Source organism: Colletotrichum destructivum, chromosome 2 (assembly GCF_034447905.1).
Source record: "Colletotrichum destructivum chromosome 2, complete sequence".
In the NCBI taxonomy this organism is placed as follows: domain Eukaryota; kingdom Fungi; phylum Ascomycota; class Sordariomycetes; order Glomerellales; family Glomerellaceae; genus Colletotrichum; species Colletotrichum destructivum.
Genome location: NC_085897.1, coordinates 3,731,029 through 3,755,224, shown reverse-complemented (window position 1 = coordinate 3,755,224; position 24,196 = coordinate 3,731,029). Strand labels below are relative to the sequence as shown.

The 24,196-nt window shown below is 53.6% G+C and overlaps 9 protein-coding genes across 9 annotated transcripts; 2 read left to right on the top strand and 7 right to left on the bottom strand.

The window, feature by feature from the left end:
• CDEST_03348 (uncharacterized protein) lies at window positions 1-1,885 on the bottom strand. Its single transcript, XM_062919507.1, has 3 exons — window positions 1,747-1,885; window positions 315-1,691; window positions 1-232 (listed from the first exon to the last, which is right to left on the bottom strand). Exons 1-3 carry the CDS (start codon window positions 1,822-1,824, stop codon window positions 2-4), a joined length of 1,686 nt encoding a protein of 561 aa, XP_062775558.1. The 5' UTR covers window positions 1,825-1,885; the 3' UTR covers window position 1.
• A 2,760-nt stretch (window positions 1,886-4,645) lies between these two features.
• CDEST_03347 (Putative biotin/lipoyl attachment, 2-oxoacid dehydrogenase acyltransferase, catalytic) lies at window positions 4,646-7,610 on the bottom strand. Its single transcript, XM_062919506.1, has 4 exons — window positions 7,228-7,610; window positions 6,798-7,160; window positions 6,335-6,727; window positions 4,646-6,269 (listed from the first exon to the last, which is right to left on the bottom strand). Exons 1-4 carry the CDS (start codon window positions 7,465-7,467, stop codon window positions 5,973-5,975), a joined length of 1,293 nt encoding a protein of 430 aa, XP_062775557.1. The 5' UTR covers window positions 7,468-7,610; the 3' UTR covers window positions 4,646-5,972.
• Window positions 7,611-9,503: 1,893 nt separating this feature from the next.
• On the top strand, window positions 9,504-14,846 carry CDEST_03346 (Putative AAA+ ATPase domain, ABC-2 type transporter, transmembrane domain, ABC transporter; the record flags this gene model as incomplete). The annotated part of the gene is given in 9 exon segments (XM_062919505.1): window positions 9,504-11,121; window positions 11,185-11,480; window positions 11,502-11,763; window positions 11,855-12,630; window positions 12,684-13,088; window positions 13,153-13,756; window positions 13,814-14,050; window positions 14,066-14,181; window positions 14,236-14,846. The coding sequence occupies 9 exon segments, from the start codon at window positions 9,504-9,506 to the stop codon at window positions 14,725-14,727; spliced, it is 4,806 nt and encodes a 1,601-aa protein (XP_062775556.1). The 3' UTR covers window positions 14,728-14,846.
• Window positions 14,847-15,051: 205 nt separating this feature from the next.
• On the bottom strand, window positions 15,052-15,704 carry CDEST_03345 (uncharacterized protein; the record flags this gene model as incomplete). The annotated part of the gene is made up of 2 exons (XM_062919504.1): window positions 15,052-15,353; window positions 15,407-15,704. The coding sequence occupies 2 exons, from the start codon at window positions 15,702-15,704 to the stop codon at window positions 15,052-15,054; spliced, it is 600 nt and encodes a 199-aa protein (XP_062775555.1).
• Window positions 15,705-16,162: 458 nt separating this feature from the next.
• CDEST_03344 (Putative HAD superfamily protein) lies at window positions 16,163-17,023 on the bottom strand (the record flags this gene model as incomplete). Its single annotated transcript, XM_062919503.1, has 1 exon — window positions 16,163-17,023. One exon carries the CDS (start codon window positions 17,021-17,023, stop codon window positions 16,163-16,165), a length of 861 nt encoding a protein of 286 aa, XP_062775554.1.
• Window positions 17,024-17,285: 262 nt separating this feature from the next.
• On the bottom strand, window positions 17,286-18,963 carry CDEST_03343 (Putative transcription initiation factor IIF, beta subunit, TFIIF beta subunit, HTH). Its single transcript, XM_062919502.1, has 4 exons — window positions 18,500-18,963; window positions 18,162-18,435; window positions 17,909-18,111; window positions 17,286-17,858 (listed from the first exon to the last, which is right to left on the bottom strand). Exons 1-4 carry the CDS (start codon window positions 18,935-18,937, stop codon window positions 17,514-17,516), a joined length of 1,260 nt encoding a protein of 419 aa, XP_062775553.1. The 5' UTR covers window positions 18,938-18,963; the 3' UTR covers window positions 17,286-17,513.
• A 372-nt stretch (window positions 18,964-19,335) lies between these two features.
• Window positions 19,336-20,912, top strand: CDEST_03342 (Putative RNA polymerase II transcription factor SIII, subunit A). The gene has a single exon (XM_062919501.1). The coding sequence runs from the start codon at window positions 19,622-19,624 to the stop codon at window positions 20,879-20,881; it is 1,260 nt and encodes a 419-aa protein (XP_062775552.1). The 5' UTR covers window positions 19,336-19,621; the 3' UTR covers window positions 20,882-20,912.
• Window position 20,913: 1 nt separating this feature from the next.
• CDEST_03341 (Putative Ubiquitin-like domain-containing protein) lies at window positions 20,914-22,169 on the bottom strand. Its single transcript, XM_062919500.1, has 4 exons — window positions 21,999-22,169; window positions 21,850-21,904; window positions 21,692-21,774; window positions 20,914-21,585 (listed from the first exon to the last, which is right to left on the bottom strand). Exons 1-4 carry the CDS (start codon window positions 22,007-22,009, stop codon window positions 21,501-21,503), a joined length of 234 nt encoding a protein of 77 aa, XP_062775551.1. The 5' UTR covers window positions 22,010-22,169; the 3' UTR covers window positions 20,914-21,500.
• Window positions 22,170-22,358: 189 nt separating this feature from the next.
• CDEST_03340 (Putative prohibitin, Band 7 domain, Band 7/SPFH domain superfamily) lies at window positions 22,359-23,908 on the bottom strand. Its single transcript, XM_062919499.1, has 3 exons — window positions 23,435-23,908; window positions 22,988-23,343; window positions 22,359-22,931 (listed from the first exon to the last, which is right to left on the bottom strand). Exons 1-3 carry the CDS (start codon window positions 23,691-23,693, stop codon window positions 22,611-22,613), a joined length of 936 nt encoding a protein of 311 aa, XP_062775550.1. The 5' UTR covers window positions 23,694-23,908; the 3' UTR covers window positions 22,359-22,610.
• Window positions 23,909-24,196: the final 288 nt, after the last annotated feature.

Below are 24,196 nucleotides of genomic sequence, written 5' to 3'. Positions count from 1 at the left end.
TTCACCTCAAGAGGCCAAGTTCTCCAAGACGAGTCATCCCAGGTAGGGACGCCCACCTATCATCTGAGGGAGAACCGCAGGTGAGGTCGAACCACATGTCAGGGTGGTCGTTGTTGATGGAGTTCAGGGCGTAGGCGACGCTGCTGCCATAGAGGTCGCATCGCGGCACATTAAGACCCCTTTCCGGGTAGAAACGGTAGGATTTGCAGCCGTCGGTGGCGCTCATCACGCTCTACGGGACGACATGTCAGTAAAGCATTCGTTCCATCGGAAGTCGGAAGTCTGAAGAGGCGAGAAGGAAGGAAGCCACTTACAGCACAGAATTGATAGCATCCCTCCAACGTCACAGGCACCCCGGGGGCATTCTCGACGAAGCGTGCAAGGAAGTAGTTGCCTACTGGCAGGCCGTGCACGCCGCAGTGGTTGTTCCCGGGCTTCGGCTTACCCGTTGGTGCGTCGTCCTGGCAAACGGTCTTTGTCGGGATCAGTGTTGAGGTCGGGACTGAAGTGAGCGGCGCACTGGTAACAGGAATCATGGAGGTGTCGATGACGCAACTTTCCGTCGGGATGGACGAGGATGACTTGCCAGCGGACGTCGTTCCGACTGTCGTCGTGTGGGTTGAGTATGCGAAACTGGTGGTGTTCGGGAGAAAAGGGGTTACTGTGGGCAAACGGGTAGTCCAAGAGGATGAGACGGCGTGAATAGAGGAAGACACGCCAGTGGACAACGTGGAGGTAGAGGGTTCATCATCCCACTCAGTCGTGGAGGTCGAGACGGTCTGGCTGGATGTCCCCTTCTGCGTCTTGGTGGAGAGTGTGTATGCGGCGGTCGAGTTTATGTGCGGAACCCTGGATGTGGCGGCGGTGGCTGTATAGTTGGCAGTCGCACTTCCCCTGCTTGTATCGTCACACGACGTCATCTGAGTTGCGCTCGTCGGCGTCTCCGTGGACAATGGCGCGGTCGAGCTGAGATGGGTGCTGATAGCGGTCGAAGTTGAGTTGAAAAGAGAAGTTGAGCTCAAATTGTCGTCACAGGGCTCTGTTGTTTGCGATGGGCCTGCAGAGGTAGAGTTATGCCAGGCAGGCACTGAAGTGATCGTACCGGATGGGCCTCCGGTTGCAAGAGACGATCCGGAGTAGTGAGACGAGAGGCTCGACGTGATGTTGGGGTACGGAAATTGAGTGCTGGCGTTATCGTCGGGGCAAGATGATCCGGAAACCGCCACAGACGAGACCGTCGAGGCATATGACGAGTTGACGGGAAGTGTGTAACCGGTCGACAGACGCATCGAGGTCGAGGAAATATTCCAAGTGGCTTGCGAGGTCGTGGAGTTAACAAATATATGCGAGGAAACAGAGGAGGGCGCTAAACCCGTCCCTGTACCCCTGGAAGATGTCACATTGTCGCCATACGAAGTCGTCGCCGTGATATAGAAGGTCACGTCTACCGTTGTGGTGGACGTGCTAATACTCTGCCGACACCCGGACGGGTGGAAAAAATCCGTGCTTGATGTGACGTTGTGTGGCAGGTTGAAGGCGCTGCTGCTTGATGCGCTGGTCGTTCCGGTGCCGGCCGGCGACACGGTGCCGTTAGAGGGGAACGGGGATCGGCCCCGGGCGGCGACGGGATGGGCCCACTCGCCTGATTGCAGGTCCGGTCGAGCGTTCCTGCTTTGGGCGTGAGCGGCGACCTGGTTTTTGTTAATAAGATCGATGTTCTGGGTGCAAGTCTTCTGTTAGACTGACTGGTTCATCCAACACCTCGGGAGCTGCATTCACCCTCTCGCTCAGAAGCGCAGCGGTGAGAAGCAGCGCGTACTGCATGGTGAGATCTGAAAAAGAAACACGGCCAAGAAGAAAATAGTTGGACAGAATGGAAACGAAATCGAAATGTACCAGTTGGTTGATTGGCTTAACACTTGCTCTGGGAATGATAAAGACCTGTCCCGCAAGCTGTTACTCAGTTCCGTCTTTATACACTGCTGTCGCCTCGTTCGGAACCCTAGGGAGTCGCACGAACTCCATTCTAACACACCATGAATGTCGTGGTTTGGATAGCCGAAGAACAGGGCGGACACTATGGTTCTGTCTATTGGAATCGTCTGCTAGACGATGTTAGAGGGGAAGATAGCATTGAGCAAGGGGCTAAAGGCCGCCGCCCTTCAAGCGGCCACAACTGAGACATTATCATATTGGGCGAAGAAAGTGGGGTAAAAAGGCCTGGGCAGTAAGATGCCCTCGAAAGGGGCTTTATTTCCATGAATGTGACGAGTCTCATTGATTGGCAAACCACCTACGCGCATCCTTGAAGCAGAGGGCCGAGCCCTGTAGGGAGAGAGAGGAGGGGCTGTTGTAAAGTACAGTACCCAGATATGATGACAATGTTTCCGTGGTGCTCTTGAGAGGTGAAATGCAGTGTAGGGTATCAGAAGGAGTCCACTGAACGCCGCCATGCCCCTAGCCTATCAGATGACAAATGCAATGCAAAGAAAACCGACGCTCTGCACAAATGAATGTCGGAAAATACACACCGTCTCGGTCCTTGAGACGGGGGTTAGTTCGTCACGGGAGTTGAGCCGTACGCCCGCCCACGCCCGCTCGGCTGCTGCCTGCAGCTGAAGCATGACTTCCGAATGCCTCGCGTTCAGTCTTCCCAAATTGTTTCCAAATCCAGATCTTGCCGTCGTTCAGCGCCGCAAACACTCCACCGCTTCCGCTTGTCTCTCGACGACCCAAAACCCAATGTTCTGCCTCGCGAGGTCAGGTCTAGGCTGCTCCTTCCCTTGTTTTCGCAAATATCGCTACCCTCTGCATCCTCCGCAGCAGCCTTGAGTTGGGCAATCCTCTCCGCCTCCATGGCAGCTTCCTCGGCGTCAGGTGAGTCTGGTATGGTTTCGAGACTTGATATGCTGGGGCTTCTCGATCTCGTAGACGTCGGTGTGGACGGGACTGACGAAGACGGGAACGAAGCAGAGATGCCGTATCCGTGAGAAAAGGAATCGTAACCTCGAAACGACGGCGAGGAAGTCGCAGACGTGGGCGTAGTAGGCATTGGAAGTGATGGTGTGCTCGTGTGGGCGGGGTGTCGCAACGGAGAAGACGGTCGACGGTGTCGGGGAAGGATCATGGATGGCGTCGTTCCAATCAGACTTGGGGAAACATTGCGCTCGGTAACCTTGCGGTCTGACTCCAAGACTGAGGTGCGAATGGGCGAGGTGGGAAACGCCTCGTCAACAGGCTTCCGCGGGGCTCGAAAGCGGCTGGGCGACCCGGAAGGACTGGCGGGGCGAAGTTGCGGCGAGAACAGGATATGACCAGAACCATTGACGCCAGGCATGGACTGTGTGCGAGACATGGGAGGAGCCAAGCTCGCTGCAGATCTAGATCTCGTGTGGTGACCAGAGAGGGGCGAGGTCGTACGGGGCCGATAGGGTAGAGGGGCAAAGGTCCAAGGCGGTGCGGTCGGAGAGGTGGGACTTGGATCGGTCTGGCGGCGTAAGGTAGGAGGCTTTCGCAGAGGTTCGGACTCGGCAACCGCGGAAGGGAGGAGGGTCGGATTCTGAATGCGGAGCGAGGGAAGCGGCGAGGGTCGGAACTCCTCCATCCTCTCCGTCTCAGGAACGGGTTCCATGGCGAATATCGGAGAACCCGAGATGTCAGGCGGACGAGGGCGACATTAGTTGAGAGACAGGTGGGAAAGAGCGCAGCAAAAGAAGGAGACTCGTCGCGCGTGCACGCAATGTCTCAAGGCAGGTCGGACTGTTGTTAGGTAGTTGAGACGAGGATTCGGTGGATGGAGGGCGGCAGTGACGGGTCTCGATTGCGCAAGGTTATGTCGTTCACGAACGGTTTGCTGCTCGGTTTGGTGGTCCAGTCAAGCTTCACAAAGGAGGAGATCGAGCGGGTTCGAAGGGAAGGAAAGTGTCGAGATTGTCGAGGGATATCGTTTGTTGAGAGGGGGTGGACGGGGCAGGAGAAGGTCGAACTGTCAGTGGCGGCAGCAGAGAGGGAAGGCGTACAAGCAAGCAAGACACACGACGAATGGGCGAGGGGAACGGGCAGCAATATGGAGGGAAAAGGGCGGTAGTATCAAACCAAGTCGCACATTCCGCGTTGTAAATGAGAAGAGGTCCCGGCGGACAGACGAAGGGGTCTTTGGGTCTTTGGGGGGGGGGAGGATAAAAGGTAGGGATGAGGTGTGTGTTTATCAATACTTGGGCTGGAATGGATAAGAGGAGAGGAGTAGGCAGCGGGCGATGGGTGATGGGCGGTATGGCATAGCAGGTGGTGCCTACTGACACGGCGGAGGTGGTGGACAAGAGATGGCAGGCAAGGTGTGGGAGTGTGTAAGGCATGCACCTGCAGTGACTCCAGTGAGTGTACCGATAATAGCGGGCGGTATGCAATAGGTACAGAGTACCGATACTAAAGCAAGGTACCGTTGGTCGAGCACATAATGGAGAGGACGGAAGTGAAGAAAGGGGGGGGTAGGGGAGGGGAGGACGTAGGGGACTCGGAGGCTGGGGAACAGTCTAGAATTGCCCAGGGGCGCTAGGCGCTTTGGGCCGCCAGCAATAGCAACAGGGCATGGCCAAGCGGTCTGCCTAAGGAATGCTCTATTTCCTCCTCGTCTCTGCCTGTTTCTCGTTGCTTCCCCCATCCGCGTGCTGTTGCTACTGGGTAATCTAATTCATCCGGCATCGCTTGTTTTTTTTATTTTTATCTGGGGGTTTGTTAATTAACATTGTCGCTGTAAAGGACCATTGATTTCAGAGGGTGCTGAATGTGAAGGAGATTGGACTCGATATCCGAGGGAAATAGGGGACCGTTGGACCCATCGGGATCAGTGCATCGCATCGGCGCATCAGAATCTCATTGCTTGGCCCGTGAGTCCAGGGGATTGACCGACTAACTGATCAGTGTGACTTGAACAAGCAGTAGGATAGCTTCCTTAGTTTTAGTCATGCACTATCTACTTGGGACGAAATCATCCACGATGTAGACGGGCAACTATGTATTCGAAAACAACTCTACCTAGGAGTCTCAGACCTTCCAAGCGTCCGCTACGGCGAACCATCTGCTTTGCTCGGAAGAACGTCTCCTGCAAGGGGCGGCTGCCGCTTGCAGTGGTTGGTCAGATGCTTGTGCTGGTTGTTGCGCATGCACAAATCTGTATTGTCTTGCCATGTCCTCGCTGCGTGTGTGCACATCATACGGCCTGCCGCCCCCTGACACTCTTGACAAGAGACAACAAAAGGCTTCTGACGACTAAGCCTGACCAAACCTGCATACACCCAACTCTCTCATCGCAGAACCCGTCGCGCCCGCCCACTATTATCTATCCAGTCCGAAGGTCTGTAGCCACTTCCCGGATGCCCCGCCGTGAGTGTCAAGCAGATCTATTTCGCCGTGCAGGCGAGCGGGATGCAACGCGGGCAGGGCAGAGAGCCTCGCGCGTTCCAAGTCATTGCTCATGTCCCTACTAATCTCGCCTAATGAGGGACTTCCGGCATCGTACAGGTGCACTGTGCATAGCACAGATTGTGTATTACAGAACTGCCCGATGTCTTCCGCGAGAAGAGGGAGTTGAATGGCCTAGGCACTCTGCTTACGTACACAATACAAGAACGGATGATTTCTCTACCATCGAACCTATTCGCACTACCCACTTACCTAGATGTGTAGTTTCTGTTCGATGTGGTGTGGCCAAAGATCGACAACCAGCGCAAAGCGATCGACAATACCAAGATGCATGTGTCACTATGTGGTATTAAAGCTACCTCTCGACTTCCTGCTCTCTCAATTCGTCTAAGTGGTAACATAGCTGATGGTATAAAGTTTTCTTTCGGTCGTGGCAATGCTTTCGAACGTAGCAGTGTGTATATGTGTGTGTGCGTGCGTGTTTGTGTGTGTGTGTGTGTGTGTGTGTGTGTGGTGTGTTGCTGTTTCTACAGAAAATAACGCAGCTTCATTCACAGAAGCATGCGTCTGGGGTCCTCAATGTACTCCTTGACCTTGACCAAGAACTGCACGGCTTCTCTTCCGTCGAGGAGGCGGTGGTCGTAGGTGAGGGCCAAATACATCATGGGGCGGATCTCAATCTTGCCGTTAACGGCCACAGGGCGCTCCTTGACGGCATGGAGTCCCAGAACAGCAGTCTGGGGAAGATTGATAATGGGAGTTCCCATGAGGGAGCCAAAGACACCGCCGTTACTGATGGTGAAGGTACCACCGGCCATGTCCTCGATAGTCAGCTTGTTGTCACGGGCCTGTGGCGGATTACTGTTAGCCTGACATCTAGCTTTTTTTTTTTGTAAGCATAAAAGAACCTCACCTTTTTGCCCATGTCGGCAATAGCCTTTTCAATGCCGAGCATGTCCAGCGACTCGGTGTTGCGAACAACAGGCGTCACGAGACCCTTCTCGGTAGCCACGGCCACGCTGATATCGACGTAGTCATGGTACACAATGGTGTCGCCGCCGTTGGGGCCCTCGATAGATGCATTCACGGCCGGGATGTCGCGCATGGCCAGAACGCAGGCGCGGGAGAACGCGCTCATAAATCCGAGCTTAACGCCCGTCTTCTTCAGCACGTCGTCGCGGTAGAGCTTCCGGAACTCGATGAGAGAAGACATGTCGACCTCGTTGAATGTGGTGAGGGATGCAGCAGTGTTCTGCGATTGCTTAAGTCTTTCGGCGATTCGGAGGCGCATGCGGTTCATTTTCACCTGCAAACACGGGCTGATCAGTTTCATGGAACGCGATGCCAATATGCAGACAAGCAGGGGAAATACATACACGGCGCTCTTCGCGGCTACCAAAGGTTGGGGCGGCGCTTGCTGCCGTCTCGTTGGAGGCGGGCTTCGACGTCTCCTTGGCCGGGGCAGCTGGCTTGCTGGCGGGCGCATCTTTTTGAGGCTCCTCCTGCTTGGGCTCCGGTTTCGACTCCTTCTTGGGCGGCTCTGGCTTGGACTCGGATTCGGGCTTGGGCTTGGGCTTCTCGGCGGCCTCCTTCTTGTCGCCTGAGCTGCTGCTCTCACTGGACTTTTCGCCGCCAAGCTCCATCTTGACAATATCCTGGCCGACAGTGACGGTATCCTCCTCATTGACCAGGAATTCCTTGATGGTACCAGCCTCGGGGGCATTGACAGCGACGTCGATCTTTAGAGCAAATGGTCAGCGAATGCGTCTGCATGGCGGTTGCGAATGCACGAATGGATTGGGTTACCTTGTCAGTCTCGATGGTTGCAATCTCCTCATCCTGCTCAACGAAATCGCCAACCTGCTTGGTCCATTGCTTCAAGGTACCCTCGGATATGGACTCGGCCATTTGCGGCACCTTGACAATCTTGTCGGCATAGTTGCGGACATGCTGCATCATCTGTGGCAGCTGCAGCGGAAGCTGGCGCGGCTGGTACCGGCGCAGCGGCACGGAGCGCGCGGTCGCGACAAGTCTTCTCGAGAGCATCGTGAGGGAGGGTTGGGAGTTGTGTATGTAAAGAGGAGTGGACAAGGTGAGGCAAACAGGAGAACGGATGACCTTCTATGAGGTAAACCAGGGCCGCGTGGTTGGTTTTTTCTCCCTCGGTTGGACCTCAGCTGTTTTTTGGATTTGGCAGCGACGCGGCACCCCAGGGTGGGCTCTGGGAGGCGTGCCTTGGGTGCCTTAGGTAAGACTGATACATCCATATCCGGGGTAAAGTGCCCGCATGCCCCCCCCCCCCCCCCCCCCCCCCCCCCCCGGTCCAACAATAGGCACGATCTCTGTCAGTCACCATCCTCTCCCTAAGCATGCCATCACGAAGTGCTGCATCCCGAGTTTTCCAAGTCGGCAGGCTAGGTCTTATGCTCAGTTGCCACTGTTGATTGAGACGCAACTTGCCTCTTCTCTTGGGCTTTGCCTTTCCGACCCCTCGGGACATGGGAACACACATACAACATCCCAGAAGAGCCCGAAAGCTGGTCCAATAGGCTGTCGGTAATTACCTTCGGAAGCACTTGTCTCTGGAAAACATGCCCCGATCTCTCCCGAGCTTCCGGGCCGACGACTTTGCCATTGTGTCTTCCGGGCTATGCCACAGCTACACTGACAACGCCATCCGAGCCGTCTCTGCCCAAACAGTATGTATCAAACGCCATGGCACTTGCTCCGGGATTTTCTTTTGGGTTGCTCAGCGAAGCAACCCTAAGTTACCTTCAAGTCATCTACCAGAGCCAACTTCCGATGCCGCTTATTTTTGCCGCCCCATGACGCCCGGCAGACGTGTATGACAGTAACGGAACAACTAATTAGCCTTCACATAACTGCCGTCACCGCAGTAATCTGTAATCAGGAAGCAAGCACGCAGGTTCCGCATCTGACAACTTTCTGTTACTATCCAATCTCATCTTGTAAGGGTGGATCTGAATCTGGACCTTGATGGTTCTGGGCTCCAAATTTCACCTACCTTTGGTACTGTCTACCCAGGTAAGCCAACGAAGGGACCCAACAGGCGGTCGCTACTCTTCTACACATCACTATCCGTCGTAGTCGGATCCCGAGAAATCCACAGTCTGCCTTGGCCAAGCTTGCTTCACTGCCTATCTGGGTAGGTAGCAGGTAGCAGCCACGTGGTCGATGTTTCCCCCTCTGGAGCCCAAGACCTTTGGTTATCGACACCGGCCACTTGACTAATACTCCTTGACACACTCATCTTTTGGGGAGCCTGGAACCCTGCCCGGCCTGTTTGCAAAGAGCTTCTAGTTTCACCCTGTTGATGCCATGATAATACATGCGTATTTCTGGCCGCTTGTCGAGATCAACATTCTGTAGGTTCTGAGCATCGCCAGTATGAAGCCAAGAACCAACACTCAACTACCACAAGAAACAGGTCACGTTTGTATGCTGTTTTCTCTTCCATATCCTAGGCAAGCAAGATGCAACTCTCAATACCCCCAACTGATGGCCTCTACGTACCTACTCAGGTAAGTACGGAATGAAAAGCGACCGTAGCTTCAATGGTACATCCCAGAATGGGGGGTTGCTGCGCAGGAGCAAACTACTTGTACCTACCACCCAATGTGTTTCGGTCGGGCCCGGCGCTCGGAGCCGTCTCGGAACCGCATTCCGGCAACCGGTAGACTTCATTTCGCCATCATACCAATCTATTTTCTTTTGAGGAAAACTCACAGGGTACCACAAGGTTTGGCCCGATAGAATGGAGAACAAGAGCTAGGCAGCCAGGTCTCCCGTACAGTTGAAACCAAAAGGCTTCCGTGACGTTCACACATACTGCATTGTGGATGGCACAAGAACAAAGTACACGGCGAATCGCCGTTCGAGTGACAACACCTTGTCTGTTTGCCGCCGGCTTGCAGGGTAGGTACGAACCTCATCAGAAAAGTATCTGGCACCATGTATTAAGTATGGTGGCCATCCACATCGGGGTTCCAGAGTTCGTTCAAAAAGCACCTGCAAGCCGTTCAAAACCAATCCCCCTCTCAATATCACACATCATCGTTATCATGGGACGGGCTTCTGGTCTGCCTCTTTTTGGGGGGCAACTTCGCGCGTTAGCTTGGAAGACGCTTCTCGTCGCCGTCATCAGACATCCGATCTCCTTCATCATCAAAGCTTACCTAATTCCGATAGGCATCGTGGCCGTTCTACTCAACATACCAAAATTCGCGACCAACAGTAACATCAATGGTGTAGGAACGCCGATCCCACTGCCCACGCTTGCCGAAACCATCACCAAGAAGCCCCTATACATCGTAAAGACTCAGGGCCTAGGGCCCGATGTGGATGAGGTCATCACCAAAATCATACAACCCCTACGGCCGGAGACTGTACGATTTCTAGACGACGAACCAGATCTCTTGGCCGAATGTCTCGCCAACCTTCGGGGCATCAGCGGCTGCCACGCTTCCATCACCTTCACAGACTCGCCGCAGACGACCTCTTTCGACACTATCGACAGTGACCATCACTGGAACTACACCATTCGAGCGGACCCGGCAAGGCAAGGAGTTCCATACAATGTGCTTGAGCATGACGGCGACCTCGAGAGGCTCCTCCTGCCTCTGCAGGTTGCCGTGGAGAACGCTATGACGAACTCAACTACCAACCCCGCCACCTTGCTCTTCACGAGTAAGACTCAGAAGGAGTTGGACGAAACCATTCGGTCAAGCTCACAAGAGCTCATCGCCAACATGTACGGCTTTGCCTTCTTCCTTGGCTTCATTCAGCAGCTTTTCCATCTCACCAGTTTGATAACTCAAGAGCGCGAGGCAGGCATGTCGCAACTCGTCGATGCCATGGGCGGCAACTCTACGGCTCGCGTGTTGTCGTATCTTGCAGTCTTCAACGTTATCTACTTTCCCCTGTGGGTTGTTCTTGGCGCCTTACACTGGAACTCCCTCTGGCCAACGAGCAATCCATCTCTCCCTATCATTTGGCAAGTCCTTCTCGGTCTGGCTGTAAACAGTTCAACCGTATTTGCGGCATCTTTCTTCCGCAAAGCCCGTACCGCGCCTGTCTACGTCTCTAGTGTCTTTCTGATTCTGTCCATCGGCGCTTTGTTGACTGGGCTCGAAGAGGTCTCAACTGCGACCGTTGCAGCCATGTCACTCTTCTTCCCGAGTTCCAATCACTTCTTCTTCGTTCAGTTCATGTCATACTGGGAATACAACCTGCAACCGGCAATATTGGGTGACATACCTCCCCCAGCATTCTCGGCGCAAAGGAAGCTTCTTGTTACTGGAAGCACGCTTTTGTCATTCTTGGTCGTGGCCATTGTGGGCTACCCTCCACTGGCCATATTGACAGAAAAGATCATGTATGGTACTGTATTTAAGAGTCGAACGTTTAATGGGGAAAGCCGAAGCGCAGACTCAATTGCGGTTGAGGCCATAGATCTCCGGAAAACCTTCAAGCCTTCTCTCACTGGAAGGATATTTTGCTGCGGGAGGCAGAAACCTGTGAGCGCCGTCAACGGCGTCAGTCTTCGGGGACATAGAGATCAAATTCTCTGTCTTGTCGGTCAGAATGGTTCCGGAAAAACCACTATTTTGAAGATGATGGCAGGTCTCCTGACACCCACCGATGGCACAGTCGCCATCAGCGCGGCCTCGTCACAGCTAGGTTTGTCATTCGAACCAGTCTTTTTTATTCTTTCTTTCAGATTCATACGCTGACTTTCTCCAGGCATCTGTCCTCAGAGAAACACGTTTTGGCCTGAACTAACAGTAGAAGAGCATATGTGTATCTGGAATCTGATCAAAGGTGACAGGGACAACCTCGAAAGTATGGAGCGGCTCATCGCTGGCTGCGATCTGTCCCACAAGATAAAAAGCCCCGCCAGCACTCTCAGTGGCGGACAAATGAGAAAACTCCAGTTGGCTTGCATGTTTGTCGGAGGCTCTTCAGTCTGCCTGATCGACGAGTGTACTTCAGGATTGGTAAACGCTCCTACGCCTCAATACCACACTTCGGGGGGGAAGGTTAACGATATGGCGATATAGGATCCCCTTTCAAGGAGAGGAATTTGGGAAATTCTTCTGGAGCAGCGAAGTCGGCGAAGCATCATCTTGACGACGCATTTCTTGGACGAGGTTGAGGTTCTTGCCGACCATATGGTGATCTTGTCCAACGGCAAAGTCAAATGTCAAGGCCCAACTACGGCTTTGAAACAACTTCACGGCGGGGGATACAAGGTTTCTGTGTCATATAAGGGAGGTCCGGTCGACCGACAATACCCACACACCATCCATCAAGACCAACTTGGTAGGTCACCAGGAGTCATTTGCTTTCAGCAATCACAACTCCAATACCCTTATGAAGTTTGAGAGCTAGACTGAACTAAAACTGCAAATAGTATACAAAACTCCCGACTCTGCCTCTGCTGGCCGACTGGCTACAAAGCTGGCCGCCAACGGTGTTCCCGATGTCTCTATCGTGGGCCCACAGGTTGAGGACGTTTTTTTGCGCGTAACAGACGACCTAGCATTGGTCACCAACACCGACTCGGTGTCCCCTAGTACGAACTTTGGTCTAGGACTTGGGAAAACTACATCCTTCTGGTCGCAGGTGAAGACTCTTCTCTGGAAGAGAATCATCGTGTTGAAAAGGTTTTGGTGGCCCTACATATACGTCCTGGGCCTCCCCATCGTTGTCACCCCGTCCTTCTCCGATATGTTGAAGGGGTACACAGCTCCGCTTTGTGCAGATATCCAGCCGACTTTGTACTCTGCGCACGAGTTCTACGTATCCTACGGGGGGGGCTATGTGGTTGAAGGCGAGATGCGCACTCATCCCGGATTTCTTCTCGGTGGACCTCCGTGGGTAAACGAATCGTTGTACAGCCTGATGAACAAGAACGGCTCAATGGCCAGGTACTTCAACATGTCTCAATATGCCGAATGGGTCCGGCCCGTCGAGACCCTGGACAGGTTCACGAATTACTTGAATGAGAATAAGGGGGAAGTACTACCGGGAGGCATCTTCATGGAATCCAAAACGAGCAACCCGGTGATTGCCTCGTTCGCTGAATTTGGAGTCGTCGACGGCATGACACTTTTCAACCTTTACAGCCAGATTCGCAGCGACTCTCAGATCACCGCGTCATATGGCCCCATGGGTGAGACGCCTGCAGTAAGTTGCCCCCCTTCCTGACCAGAGCGGTCCCGCTGACTTAAAATTGAAAGCCATCAGCTAACTCCGGTATGTTTTACGCCATATTTTTTTGCTTAATGCAAGCGGTATATCCCGCAGCATTCGCCTTGTATCCCTCCGTTGAGAAGAGCCGAAAAGTGCGCTCGGTTGGATACGCCAACGGAGTACGAAGAGCGCCTCTATGGGTTGCGTACGCCTTGTTCGACTTTTTCTTCGTGGCTGTCATATCCATCGCCATCACCATCCACCTCGGGACGAACATGCCTCTTTGGACTGGTGGTGCATGGGTCATGCTGCCCATTCTGGCCCTCTATGGTCTAGCGGGCATTCTTTTCAGCTACATCATGTCTGTTCTGTGCAAGACCGGCCCGGGGGCGTTCCTTGCCATATCTTCCTCAAACGTAATCATGTTCACCATCGTCGTCGTCGCATTTGCAGTGAGTAAAATCAGCCATATATCTCGTCGGAATGACCCAAGTCGTGCGCTAACCCAATGCCCAGGCGCCGAACGCCTTTGTCGACGTCGCAGAAGTAGACGACGCAATGAAAGCGACAACGTTTGCATTGAACATCTTCTTCCCCATTGGCAACGTCTTCAAATCAGTCGCCTTCGCCCTCAACGTTATGGAGATTAGTTGCGGAGGAGATGCCATCATACCAGCTTCGTCAATCCATGCGTACGGTGGACCGGTTCTGTACCTGATTGTTCAGGTTGCCACGCTGTTTGGTATTCTCATATGGCTGGAAGGATACCACTTTTCCTGCAAGGCTGAAGCGGTCAAGCATAACCCCATGGAAGAAGACTCGGAGAAGTTGCCAAGCTGCTCGAGTAACGACGTCAAGGCGGAGAAACTCCGAGTTGAAGAGACTACGGAAGATCCTTTACGAACCCTGCACCTCACAAAGTCCTTTGATCGGACTCTTGCCGTCGACGATATCTCCCTGGGTATTGGCAAAAGTGAGGTGTTGGCAATCATCGGGCCCAATGGTGCGGGAAAATCGACACTGATCAACTTGATCCGAGGAGATTTGATACCGGACCACGGCAATGGATATCTCTGCGGAGACGATGCCAACAGTGACTCTGCCCAGAAACATCTTGGGGGTAAGCACATTCCCCAACGTTCCTCATCCGTACGATGGTAATGCTGACAGCGTAAAGTCTGTGCCCAATATGATGCACTGGACTTGATGAGCACCGAAGAGCATCTGGACTTTTTTGCAAGGATCAAGGGCGTCGATGATGTCCAGCAGAACGTCGACACAGTCATGGCAAAGCTGGGCCTGACACAGTATGCTACCCGATCAGCCTCCAAGCTGTCTGGCGGCAACAAGCGGAAGCTGAGTCTTGCTATTGCAATCATGGGCACGTTAGGTTTCGTATTTAAGAAGCTCATTTGTTGACGTATTTCAGGCACGCCTCCCATCCTTGTCTTGGATGAGCCGACGTCGGCCATGGACGCGGTGGCCAAGCGGGCATTCTGGAAGATCATCCAGCAAATTTCGCCGAATCGTTCTGTATTGCTCGCTGTAAGCTCACCATCCCCTTTCTTTCCATTTTATGTATGCTAAAATGGAGTGAAGACGCATAGTATGGAGGAGGCAGACATCCTCGCCCACAGAGCTGCCGTCATGTCGCGGCGGGTCCTCGCCATCGGCACCACCAGGGCCCTGCGGCAGAGATATAGCAACTTGTACTACGTCCGAATTCTCCTCAAGACAGCCCCACTGTCCACAGCCGAGGAGATGGCCTCCATTAAGGCATGGGTGGAAGATAGGGTACCTGGGACGACTATGGAGCGAGTAGCACTTGGTGGCCAGATTAGCTTCACTGTCCCGGGATCTAGAAACCAGGACGTGGAGAAGACGTTGAATGGACAGAACGCAACGAGAAGTGACATTGGCACAATTTTCGATCTAATAAGGTTGTTGGAAGAGTCGAAGAAGAGCCGCGGTATCGAGTACTACTCGATTGGGGGGGCCACTTTGGAAAGGGTACTCCTTAATGTGATGAAGGAGAACGGCATCACCGCCGATGAAGATCAGAAAATAAGGAAAAGTTGGTGGGGATTTTGAGGGAGGTAAATGGGCAGCTTACTCGGACACGAAAAGCTGGATGAAGCACCACATGGCGGCGAGCTCTCTAGTTTTGTTTACAGCATGTAGGAACGATAGCAGGGTGCACCAATAACAGGGGCCTTTGAAACAAAACATCAGCTCATACACTCATAATCCAGGCTGCTTCATAATTAACCTCGTGTTATTCGGCTATTGTAGCTGCAGACGAAGTGTTCGCAGGCAGGATAGGCTATGAATTCAAGGTAGGAAAAGATCGAACTTTCTTGTGTAAACAAGTGTATGAGCATCGCCGCCACCATCGACTATTATCCTCTTGGTCTACTACTCCTTTTCTTCTTTTTCAAGTAGTAGCGAGTGAGACACTGATGGCTGGTTCTGCTTCGAATCTACACAAGGGCCATCATTATCCGGAGACTTGACGTCGTCGAACACACCAGACGAAGAGGCGCACTTCGAAGCCATGTCATGCTCAAATGTCGTCGCGTCAAGCTTGAATGCTCTATCCTCGGACTTTTCAGAAGCATCTAGCTCCCTCGAAAGCTCGCAAGTCTTGGATCTACTGGAATAAGGGACATCATCCAAGGTGTTGTCTGGCGTGCAGGCCTCTCCATCAAGCTCGGATGCTTCACAAATGGGACAACATCCCCCGAGGCATGCTCAAAAGATGAGATGCCACTAGAAGACTCGCCAGTCTCTGTTGCAGGCCTTTCAGAAGTTGTCCTGCGCTTCTCCAGGTTCTCCCGGAGGCTCAAGAAGGTTTTTCTAGTGCGGGTCCTGAGTGCATCGAGGCGCTGGCACTTTCTACACCTGGAGTCATCGCGGACGCGGTTCATCGAATGGATCCGACGTTCAGTGCACGCGTTCTTCTCCTTGTCGGTGCTGGCGAGAAAGTCCCGCTGGGCCTTGCAGTCCGAGACCTTCTTACCGAGCTCGCTGTGCTTGCAGCTGTAGACGGTTCCGCGGTAGAAGCACATGTTTCCTGACGACTAGGTCTGTTTACGTAGGTGCGTAAAGCTGAGTGAGGCTATTTGGTTGGGTTTGCTGTTGGGGTGGGTTATTTGACCGGTGTTTCGGCTTTGGATAGCGATTATAGATGTTTATATATTCATATCACCACCACCGGAGACGCATATGCCTGAACATAACCTGTGATCGCCGTGTTGTTTCTGGTTCATGGTCGAACATAGCAGATGTCAATGCCTCAGCTCAGTTGCCTGTTCTGGACACACGCGCACACACACACACACACACACAGAGAGAGAGAGAGAGAGAGAGAGAGAGAAAGACAATGAATGGCATTGTTGTGCTCCTGAAGACCCCAATCACCTGAACAAAGAGCCAGAGGCAGCACAAGCATGTCGCAGTAAGCGGTCCTCCTAGTGGATTGTTTGCCTTGGACTCAACCCAACCGCTATGAGGTAGTCCCTCGTTTCTAGTCATCTCTGAGAGGCAGGAAACCACTCTTCAAAACCTCCACAAATGTCGAGGCCCATACGATGCCACTGGACGGCTGGCGTTCCTGCACCCGCGGCACGTCGTATCCCACTCTCCGCAGGGTCTTCATCAAGCCCGAGTCCGGACTCGACGACACCACGATGCCACGACTCTCCAACAGACACTCGATGTCCGATGTAGAGTCGCCAAAGTAGACCAACCTCTCAGCATCCTCCGCTCTCTCTGGGCCAGTCAAAGCACGCAAAGCGCGCAGCTTGTCATCGCATGTCGTTAGGATGGTATCTCGCGTCGGCGGGCCGAGCTCACCCGGCCCCGAGATACTCCCATCGGTCTCGATTTCGTTGGCGACGACGACAAAGCCGTAGTCCGACAAGACCCCGCTGATGAAGGATTTTGACCAGTTGACAGAAACAATAGAGACGGACCATCCATTCGCCTTGGCCATGTGCATCAATTCTACGAAACCATCACGGAGCTTGACCGATCCTTCCATCCTCGCGGCGTTTCCAGCTTTTTCGAGATCCTCTCTTGTGATACCCCGAAACAACCCAGACTTCTCCACACGCTGGACGGACCGCAGCTCGACTTCCCTTAGACCACGCAGGTAGGCGAGTTCATCAGCAAGACTGATGCGCTCGTATTCGCCAGGCTTGTACTTGGAGACATGATCAGCATGATCATGGCTGTAGTCTTTGAGTATCTGCTGCCACGCCGAAGAAAGATCAATGCCGCGCTCGTGCTGAAACCGTAGGGCAATGTCTGCCAAGATTCCAATCGTGTCCTTTATCGTGATCGTCCCGTCAAAGTCGAGAACGAGATTAAGTGATTTACGAGGCATACGTGCGATGGGATGAAACAAGTGGAGGAGAACGGCGCTTCTGAAAGTAAATGCGCGTCGAATCTTGTTCCGGATGCGTAGAGACATCAATCAACCCTAGGTAGTAACAGCATGTCATGATTTAAGAATGAAGTTAGTGGGTTCCCCACTTCGGAGAGAGATGATCTTCAACCAACACAGCCAACGCTGCATGCACCAAGAACGGGCACGTATCGTTGAGCCCTGCAGACAACATCACACTGCGAGAAACCTGCATACTTTTCGCAAGAACGCACGATGCGTGCTTCATTCCTCTCCCGTGCTGGATGTCGAATAGCGGCTAAGCAAGCTCTACGAATCGCGTTGTAATCCAGTGCCCAGGGGGTATCAGAAGTCCCTGAAAGTAGCAAACCACCTACCCTCGAACCAAGTCGAGCAGTGCCAATCCGAACGCCACGCAATGCCTTTCGGGCCCCAAGCCCGTAGTTCATATAGTATAAGTACAAACCCTTTACACAACGTCCTCCATAACCACTTCGTCGTCATCGTCGTCGTCGGCAGCAGCCTCCTCTGGGGCGGTTTCGCTGGTCGCGCCGGAGGCCATACTCTTGAGGTGTTCCTGTAGCGACCACTCGTTGGCGTGAATGCCGGATCGGTTGAGAACTGCGATCTTCTCCAAAGTCTGGCGCAAGAAAGCCTCGGGCTGATCGAATCTGGCCTTGAGAATGGACATTTTCCAGTACTCGTACCTCCTGAAAGCCTCCATGAGGCCGTCGAGAAGCTGTTCCTCCGACATACGGGCAGCTCTGTTCTCGGCCTTTTTGGGCTTCGTGGCCTTTGTGGGCGCAGACGTTTTCTGAGCTGCATTAGCGGCGGGAAGCAACGAGCAGGCCGGTCGCTACTTACAATGAAAGAGCCAAACTTCTCCACGGCGGCAGCAGACCCATGGTGGATAATGCTGTTGGCTGCGCGCTGCTCCATGATCTGAAGTGTGTGCTTCGGCCGCTGGGCCTCAACTTGCTTCCGCTGCAGGATTGCTTGACTCTCGGCATTGTCGACAGGCTTGCAAGCTAGCTCGTATTGAATCCGGGCGGCGATCTTCGTCTTCTCTGCGCCAAATTAGACACCAGACATCCCGACGAACGCGGGTCGAGCTTACTGGGAATTGCCTTGCGGTAATAGGGCTGCCAACGACGACCCTTCTCAAACGGTTTCTTTTCTACTTTGTCGGCCTTGGGCCGCAGGAACCGGGCCGGAATACCAGCATTTGCCGCATCGGTTCTCGCCTTCGACTTCGCCTTGAAGCCGGGCAGGTCTTCTTCGGTGAAGACGAACGTGCTGCGCGCAAGCTCCTTGCCCATCTCCAAATCGTATTCCTTGGGCATGAGCTGGTGCTCGGCTCGGTCGGAATTAAGAAGCATTTTGAAGCGGTGCTAGAAATAAATAAACCAGTCAATTGACCTGCCCAGCCTCGTCGTATCGCGCGTTCCAGCATACCTCTACGCTGCCATCTGGGCGCACAACGTCCCACTGTCGCATAGTGCCAACCTCGATTTCGGCGTCATCTGGCAGGCTGTCCCATGCCTCCCACAAGTCCTTGGGGACTCGGGCTAAATATGCTTGGCCAAAGGATCCCTGGTCGCTATATTGGTCGAAAAACTCAAGATCGCCGGCATCTTCGTAAAGGTCGTCGTCTTCGAGGGGAGAAGCTGTCACAGCTTCAGGGTCGGGCTTGATGTATGGCTCTGGTTTGATGTACGTAGAGTCCGCCATGATGAGAATGGATGGTCTGGCTATGAGGTTCCTTTGGCGTCCCAGAATCGGGAGGTTGAGGTGAAGTCGTTTCTTTGCAATGACGTCCAAGGCAGTAAGTATGGTGGACCTGAGCACTGAGGTAAGGCAAGCAGGCAGGAAGCAGAGCAAGGTACCCTGCATACGTGAACGGCAGTGTCTTCTTAGAGATTAGCGCAGAAAATCATGTGACGTGCCTAGGGTGGAATGAGAGTAACCTCGAATCAAAGCACCTGCCTAAAAGGTAGGTTGCAGGACAATCGGTCTTTCAGATTAATTGTAAGCTGTAGCGTGGGGGAAGTTTCTTATGATTGTTTGATAGAAATCATTAGGGGAAACAGCCTCTAAAGGCTGGAAAGCAACCCGAAAGATCATGATGGCCCAGGTATCCGTACATGTCAGTGATTGTACTCTGTACTCTGTACATTGATTGCCGACTAGCACTGACAGGGGCCTGTCCAAGTCAGCTGCGGAGAACCACTTAAAAGACACCTGCTCCACTATAAACCTGGAACTCCATTGTCGTGACCTCTTTAAAGGGACCTGTCTGCCTGCGCCTTCCACCTTCCCTGAGCGACAAACAACAGCAACCACAAAAGTCAAGCCCCCGAACAACTTATCTCGCATCAAATTGAGTCTTTTTTCACAGGTCCATGGGGACCAACTCGCCAAACTCCCCCCAACAGCCTGTATATATCACCGACGCCTCCAGTCTTTGTCAACAATGAGATTGCGATCCGGTCGTACATCACCCGTCACACACCCGAACATCGCCATCAAGACTGGAAGAACAGCAGGCTAGCGTATTTGCCCAGCTACAAAATAACCATGGCGCCTGCTAAATCGCTTGCTGAACTGTGCATCGCTGTGTGTCAGAGACATATCGCTGAGCTCAGCAGTGTTGGAAATGGCGACACTCTTCAATACCACCATGTTCGAGACATCCTTATAAGGGTCACAAACCCTGCCCAGCTTCGCGAGATTGAACTCAACTCTCCACACATACAAGGCGAAACCTCCGAGCTTTGGCTACGTCTCATCAAGAAAGAGTTCCCAACCGAAAGCCACGAAAAGAACTACGCGCCTAAAAACCCATCGAAGTGGTACAAGATATACGAACGATACGCGGAGGAACGTCGTCAGGCTCAACAGCAGGCAGAGGCCGAGTTACTCGCGAGGGTTCAGGGTCTGCAGCAGAAAAAGGACAACAATGTCAGCAGAATCGTCGATCCAAAGTTTGCCAGATTCCTACCGACGCCACCCAAGACGGGCCGCACCTTTGGAACTCGAGGTCGAGGAGGGAAAGAGCTTCCCAGCTCCCTCAGCTTCGCGGCTGGAAGCAGGATGAAGACGACTACGGGCGCCAGCGTAATGAAGAAAGCTCGGCGAGAGGCCAAGGAGATTGTCGGCATAAGAAGCAACCTGGCCGTTCCTACGGGCTTGATCAGGGCCCCGCGGCTGAGCAAGGCTCCGCCTTCCATGGCCGCCGAGCATCGGATCTCGACTCAACCGGTATTTCGTCCTACGTCAACTAGCGCTCGCCCTCCCACGCATTCTACATATGTCGCACCATCCAGGACCACTTATGTTTCCGACTCGTCCGATGACGAGGGCGGTGATTTGTTCGGCGATGAGGAAACGCCCAAGAAGAGGAGCAAGGCCAGCAATTCTGTCGGCCCAATCTCTCCGCCCAACAAGCCTGTGGCGCCCTCCAATTCTACAGGGCTCAAAGCTCGACCCCTCTCCGCATCTGCTAAGTTCAGCTCTGCAGTCAAACCATCATCGTCTCCGTCGAGCTCGCAGCCGGCAGGTTTGCGATGTGGCGGTGGAATTCTCGGAAACGCACCTCGGCCGAATAGCAACATTAGAGTCGAGCGACCCAAGCCCAAGCCCGAACCGGTCACTAGGAGTACAGAGCCGCCGCGTGGTCACAAGGTGCTTGCCCATAATAATGGCCCGCAGTCGCCACCGCTGCCCGCATCCCTGGATGAGATGCATCCAGCCCGTCCAATCCCAGGCAACCAAGAGCTGCCTAGAAAGAGAAAGGCGGTTGACATATTCATGCCCAAGAAGAAGGGCAGGCGCTGAAGCATCGAGGAAACTTGCGCAACAGTAATCCGAATAGGGATATGGAAAATGATTTTTGAAGATTTGTAACTTACGGGCGTTGGGACACGGATATGCCATGCGGCATTAGGATTTGGGCGTCGGCGGGATATGGTAAATACCCACTTGCATCAGAAGGTACTTCTTGCCTACGAGATGGAGGCAATAGCATCGGCCTAGGTTTGGGCTTAGATATGTAACGTGCTTGAACATGCCCAACGGGCTAGCCTCGAGTTACATATTTGTATATATATATACAAGTGCGAAATTTCATTCTACTTCTACGGCAGTGCGATGGTCAAACGAAACTTGTTCTTAATGGGCGGATGTTCTATCGCCATGCTTTGACTATTGCATGTGTCTGCGCGAACTAAACCCTGCGTAGATTTGACGCCCAAGTGCAGGTCTCCGCCATCGCATTGCTCCGGACCCAGTGGCAGCGGCCGCAACAGCTGTTTCCCCTCGGACGAAGACGACCTGGCACCCTGGCACATTCCATTAATAGCCCCGCCACTCTAGTGATGTGCCCTTAACCTAGGTGCCAGGGAGTCCCCGAGACGTTTCCCTCTCGGTCAGTATTCATTCTCTCCGAGCAACCGAATCAGATGCCGCCGCGCAGGGCAAGGACCAAATGCAGCGTGGCACCAGCCTCGAGGCCGTACTCGGATGCGGACTTGTCGTCAACCCTGTTGGACCAAGGCGCGTGGCGTCAGTCAACTGTTCTACCCATATCCTCCGGCCCGGGGGGGGGGGGGGGGGGGGGCGCTTCTGTTTGGTGATTTGAAGCCTCACATTTGCTTGCCGCCATAGATCAGTCTCTGCTGAACTGGGGGGATGCCCTCCTTCTCCTCGACCTTCTCCTTTATCTGCGAGACCTGTTGTCGGAATAGTCAGACCGACGCCGTCTTCTCAAGCACTCGACAAGAAAGTATCATGGAGGGAGCACACGCCTTGTACTCGTTCTCGATGTCGAGCTCAATCTCCTTTCCGGTCAACGTCCGCACCCTGCCGGTCCGAGCAGTTAGTTCGAACTGTTTCGGCGTTTTGGTGTCGGGAAGATTGGCCACTGCTCGCTGCTGAATGGCTGAAGCGCACGTACTTGATCAACATCTTGCCGGATTGGAGTTTGTTTGGAGAGTCGTGCTAGATTGCGTGAGGTTATTCTAGGTCGAATTGCGTTGCAAAAGGTGAGGGTTCGCGGATGGGTTCGTTCGGTCGTGGGTATCGTTCGTTTGTTGGAGTTGTGACAGTTGCACGATTGACGGCTGAGGTGGGCAATAGGTAAGTCGTGGTGGGGGAGGGGCTTCAGTTGCTACCTAGCAAGCCTAGGTACCTACCTAGGCAGTGTAAGCTGAGCAGGGGAGGAGGGGATGCCCAGAGCCTGGAGATGCCTAGCCCCACGTCAAGTGTTGAAGTGGACGTTGTGGTCTGTGCTGCGCAAACCCCAAGAAACAAACCAGACGATGAGACCTTGAAGTTCATATAAATTAGGATTCGGCAAGTGAGGTATGTATTCACCCATCTGGAGATTACGATAAATAGCTGAGCAGGTTGTTTGTATTACACGGATTCAATATACATCAGCCCTTTCCTTCTGCATATGCGAAGGAAGGGTTTGTGTCCAAAGCTTTCAGGCGTTTTCATTATTGTACAGGTCCTTCAAAGACTGTAGGAATACAGGGGAGATTTTTATCGCTCACAAGAAACCGCTTCAGTTCTTCTCGCGATCCTCAAACACGTTCAAGCCCAGGCCCTCGGAGTCGAGCAGCAGTCTGTTCTTGCTACCAGACTCCTGCATCTGTTGAGCGATGAAACGGGCGTTCTCGATCTTCTTCAACTCAACGTAGGCCTTGCTCTTCTTGATAGCATCTCCAATCAGCTCGGCGGAGCGGGCCTCACCCTGGGCCTTGACAACCATGGCCTGCTTCTCTTGTCGAGCCTTGTCAACGACGAAGGCTGCGCGCTGAGCCTCCTGCTGAGCGACCTGTTTCGCCTCGACGGCGGCCGTGAACTCGGGAGAGAATGCAAGGTGCTGCGGAGTCGAGTCAGTGCGTGCACATTGGAGGTCAGAAGGGACAAAAAACATACCGTCAGGGACACGTCATCCAGAAGAATGTTGAACCGCGCGGCACGTCGAGAAAGGTTCTCGCGGACCAGCTTAGCAACCATCTCTCGCTGGGTGATCAGCTGGGAAGCGTTGAACTGAGCGACGACGCTCTTGAGGACCTCGTTGACGATGGATGGAAGCACTCTCTCGTCGTAGTCGGTACCCAATGTGCGGTAGATCTGAGGCAGAGCCGCGATATCGGGTCTGGAAAGAACACGGCAGGTGATATTGACCATCTGCAAGTCCTTGGTTCCCGTAAGGGAGGCAACGTTTCTCGGCTTCGCGCGAACATCGTAGGTGACGGGAGTCTCAAACCAAGGAATGACGAAGTGAGTTCCTACACGGCAGTGCCAGGTTAGATAAGGTGGAACTCATTATGCTGGGACAACAACATCCGCCGAGAGTCGTGCTAGGAGTGCTGGATATACCTTCGGCGTAGATCTCTTTGCTCACACCAGTCGTCCTCCGGTACTTGATCGCTCTGTGACCGCCATCGACGTTGAACAGCGCATTCTGGGCCACAAACGCAGCACCTCCCAGAAGAACAAGACCCGCCAGTCCCATACCGGCGCCGCGAGGGCCACCGGGCAATCCGCCGCCACCGAAGCCGCCGCGCTTCTGCTGCTGCTCAGCAACCTGCCTAAGGCGCGCGTAAGCCTCCTCCATGGGGCTTCTTCCTCCAGACATGATGTAGGCCTGTAAATTGTTCGTCTGTCGAGATAAATGCGCAGCGCAAGGAATCGGGGATGTCGATCGTATTGTCTTTGGTCGAGCGGGCGTGGGTGCTGCAGCTTTGGATGAAGCTGATGATGGGTGGAGCGGAGCTTTGTCAGTCTTCAACGTCACGGTTGTCTGACGGAGCTCGAAAATTGATTATTGGCCGGTGCTCTCGGCATGGAAAAGAGCCACCGGGCGACAACTGGCAAAGCACCTCAGACAGCTAAAAGGTACCTAGGTACCTTGCTCAGCAGCTCAGTACCTACCTAGGTAGGTAGGTACCTTAGGCTTTATTGCTGCACAGACCATATCCATGTTTTTCCCCCGCCGTCTGGCAGCAGCTTAATGCCAGCTGGCCTCCTGGAGAATTAGTCTCAAGCAGATGAGTAGAGAGGCAAAGAGCACTTTTGCGATGGGGGGTCTGTCGGTCTCCGCTCCCTAACCCGGCCGGGTCATGATTACATTGAGCCAAC

What these genes read in the sequence shown, in the direction of transcription:
- CDEST_03348 (XM_062919507.1), bottom strand. Translation starts at nt 1,824, where the DNA reads ATGCAGTACGCGCTGCTTCTCACCGCTGCGCTTCTGAGCGAGAGGGTG. An exon ending in CCGAGGTGTTGGATGAACCA is followed by an intron (nt 1,692 to 1,746) that starts GTCAGTCTAACA and finishes AACAAAAACCAG; the next exon opens with GTCGCCGCTCACGCCCAAAG. An exon ending in GATGCTATCAATTCTGTGCT is followed by an intron (nt 233 to 314) that starts GTAAGTGGCTTC and finishes GTCGTCCCGTAG; the next exon opens with AGCGTGATGAGCGCCACCGA.
- CDEST_03347 (XM_062919506.1), bottom strand. Translation starts at nt 7,467, where the DNA reads ATGCTCTCGAGAAGACTTGTCGCGACCGCGCGCTCCGTGCCGCTGCGC. An exon ending in CAACCATCGAGACTGACAAG is followed by an intron (nt 7,161 to 7,227) that starts GTAACCCAATCC and finishes TTTGCTCTAAAG; the next exon opens with ATCGACGTCGCTGTCAATGC. An exon ending in TTGCCGACATGGGCAAAAAG is followed by an intron (nt 6,270 to 6,334) that starts GTGAGGTTCTTT and finishes AATCCGCCACAG; the next exon opens with GCCCGTGACAACAAGCTGAC.
- CDEST_03341 (XM_062919500.1), bottom strand. An exon ending in ACATCGAGAACGAGTACAAG is followed by an intron (nt 21,775 to 21,849) that starts GCGTGTGCTCCC and finishes TTCCGACAACAG; the next exon opens with GTCTCGCAGATAAAGGAGAA. An exon ending in ATCTATGGCGGCAAGCAAAT is followed by an intron (nt 21,586 to 21,691) that starts GTGAGGCTTCAA and finishes TTGGTCCAACAG; the next exon opens with GGTTGACGACAAGTCCGCAT.
- CDEST_03342 (XM_062919501.1), top strand. Translation starts at nt 19,622, where the DNA reads ATGGCGCCTGCTAAATCGCTTGCTGAACTGTGCATCGCTGTGTGTCAG.
- CDEST_03343 (XM_062919502.1), bottom strand. Translation starts at nt 18,937, where the DNA reads ATGCAGGGTACCTTGCTCTGCTTCCTGCCTGCTTGCCTTACCTCAGTG. An exon ending in TTACCGCAAGGCAATTCCCA is followed by an intron (nt 18,112 to 18,161) that starts GTAAGCTCGACC and finishes AATTTGGCGCAG; the next exon opens with AGAAGACGAAGATCGCCGCC. An exon ending in AGAAGTTTGGCTCTTTCATT is followed by an intron (nt 17,859 to 17,908) that starts GTAAGTAGCGAC and finishes AATGCAGCTCAG; the next exon opens with AAAACGTCTGCGCCCACAAA.
- CDEST_03340 (XM_062919499.1), bottom strand. Translation starts at nt 23,693, where the DNA reads ATGTCTGGAGGAAGAAGCCCCATGGAGGAGGCTTACGCGCGCCTTAGG. An exon ending in CAAAGAGATCTACGCCGAAG is followed by an intron (nt 23,344 to 23,434) that starts GTATATCCAGCA and finishes ACTGCCGTGTAG; the next exon opens with GAACTCACTTCGTCATTCCT. An exon ending in TGGATGACGTGTCCCTGACG is followed by an intron (nt 22,932 to 22,987) that starts GTATGTTTTTTG and finishes TCGACTCCGCAG; the next exon opens with CACCTTGCATTCTCTCCCGA.